Source organism: Fragaria vesca, unplaced genomic scaffold (assembly GCF_000184155.1).
Source record: "Fragaria vesca subsp. vesca unplaced genomic scaffold, FraVesHawaii_1.0 scf0513233, whole genome shotgun sequence".
In the NCBI taxonomy this organism is placed as follows: domain Eukaryota; kingdom Viridiplantae; phylum Streptophyta; class Magnoliopsida; order Rosales; family Rosaceae; genus Fragaria; species Fragaria vesca.
In genome coordinates, this window is record NW_004443495.1 from 1 (window position 1) to 1,139 (window position 1,139).

At 33.5% G+C, this 1,139-nt stretch overlaps 1 protein-coding gene across 1 annotated transcript; it reads left to right on the forward strand.

Moving 5' to 3' along the window:
- Positions 1-75: 75 nt before the first annotated feature.
- On the forward strand, positions 76-1,039 carry LOC101309995 (GPI ethanolamine phosphate transferase 2-like; the record flags this gene model as incomplete). The annotated part of the gene is made up of 3 exons (XM_004310242.1): positions 76-128; positions 226-328; positions 896-1,039. Coding segments are annotated over 3 exons (300 nt in total), but the record flags the coding sequence as incomplete, so codon positions are not given.
- Positions 1,040-1,139: the final 100 nt, after the last annotated feature.

Genomic DNA, 1,139 nt, shown 5'->3' on the forward strand with positions numbered 1-1,139 from the left:
GTCTCCATGTAATAGATTTTAGATAAATTGAGACCTTGAATAATGGATTTGCTTTCTGCTTGGATCATGTTTTAGATTCTTCATTATCTGGGATTAGATCATGTTGGACATACTGGTGGCCGCAACAGGTGATTCTTTATTCTATTTGCAATTTAAATCTCATTTGGCTGATCCATTGATCTTAATCTTTTGAGGATTGTTTGAGCATTTATTTGATTATTTCAGTGCCTTGATGGCCCCAAAACTTACAGAGATGGATGATGTGGTCAAGATGATTCATATGACTAATATAGTGAATCAAAAGAATGGTCAAGGAAAGACACTCTTGGTTCGTCATTTCTCTTCTTATCGACTGTGGACTCTTAATTTTCTAATGAATTTACATCTCTTCGGATAAATGCCAGAATCAATGTGAAAAACAGAAAAAGAAAAGGAAGAAAAAGCATATCAGAAGAATTGACTAGAATATAAACTCATGAAAGCCTAAAGCTATAGGGTTTCATAAGTCGATGCATATGTGCCCAAAAATTATCTTCGAAAAAGGCATTTAAGCAACAAACAGTGACATTTTGTCTGTCAATTGGTATTTTGTGGCATTGGTAGTACCAGGTGAAGATGATTTTAATGTGTAAAACTGTTGGACTATTAGACATGATCTGCTCACTGTCATGTCTAATATTGAGACATGCAGTTTTCTATGTCAGTTTTTTTCTCTAATTTTCTCCTTATATTATTGCGCCTGTACATTAGTCACTTAAAACATTCTGACATTCATAAGGGGTTTAATTAGTCTCTTTTTCGTTTTTTTCTTTTTTTTTTCTTTCTGCTCTATCTGTTGTCATCCACGAACTATAACTAATCATTAATATGTCTCTATTATGATTTTCTTATCTAGGTCATAGTAAGTGACCATGGCATGACTGAGAGTGGTAATCATGGAGGGTCCTCATATGAAGAAACAGACTCCTTAGCACTATTTATTGGCCTGAAAAATGATGTCTCTGATTATTTGTCGTCTACCCATAACAATATTTACCAGGTAATCATAGAATTGCATTGTTATAAAATTGCAGCATTATTAAGCTTCCTAGATTCATTGAACTGAACATAATTTATCTTGCTGGACTAGAGAAAGAAGT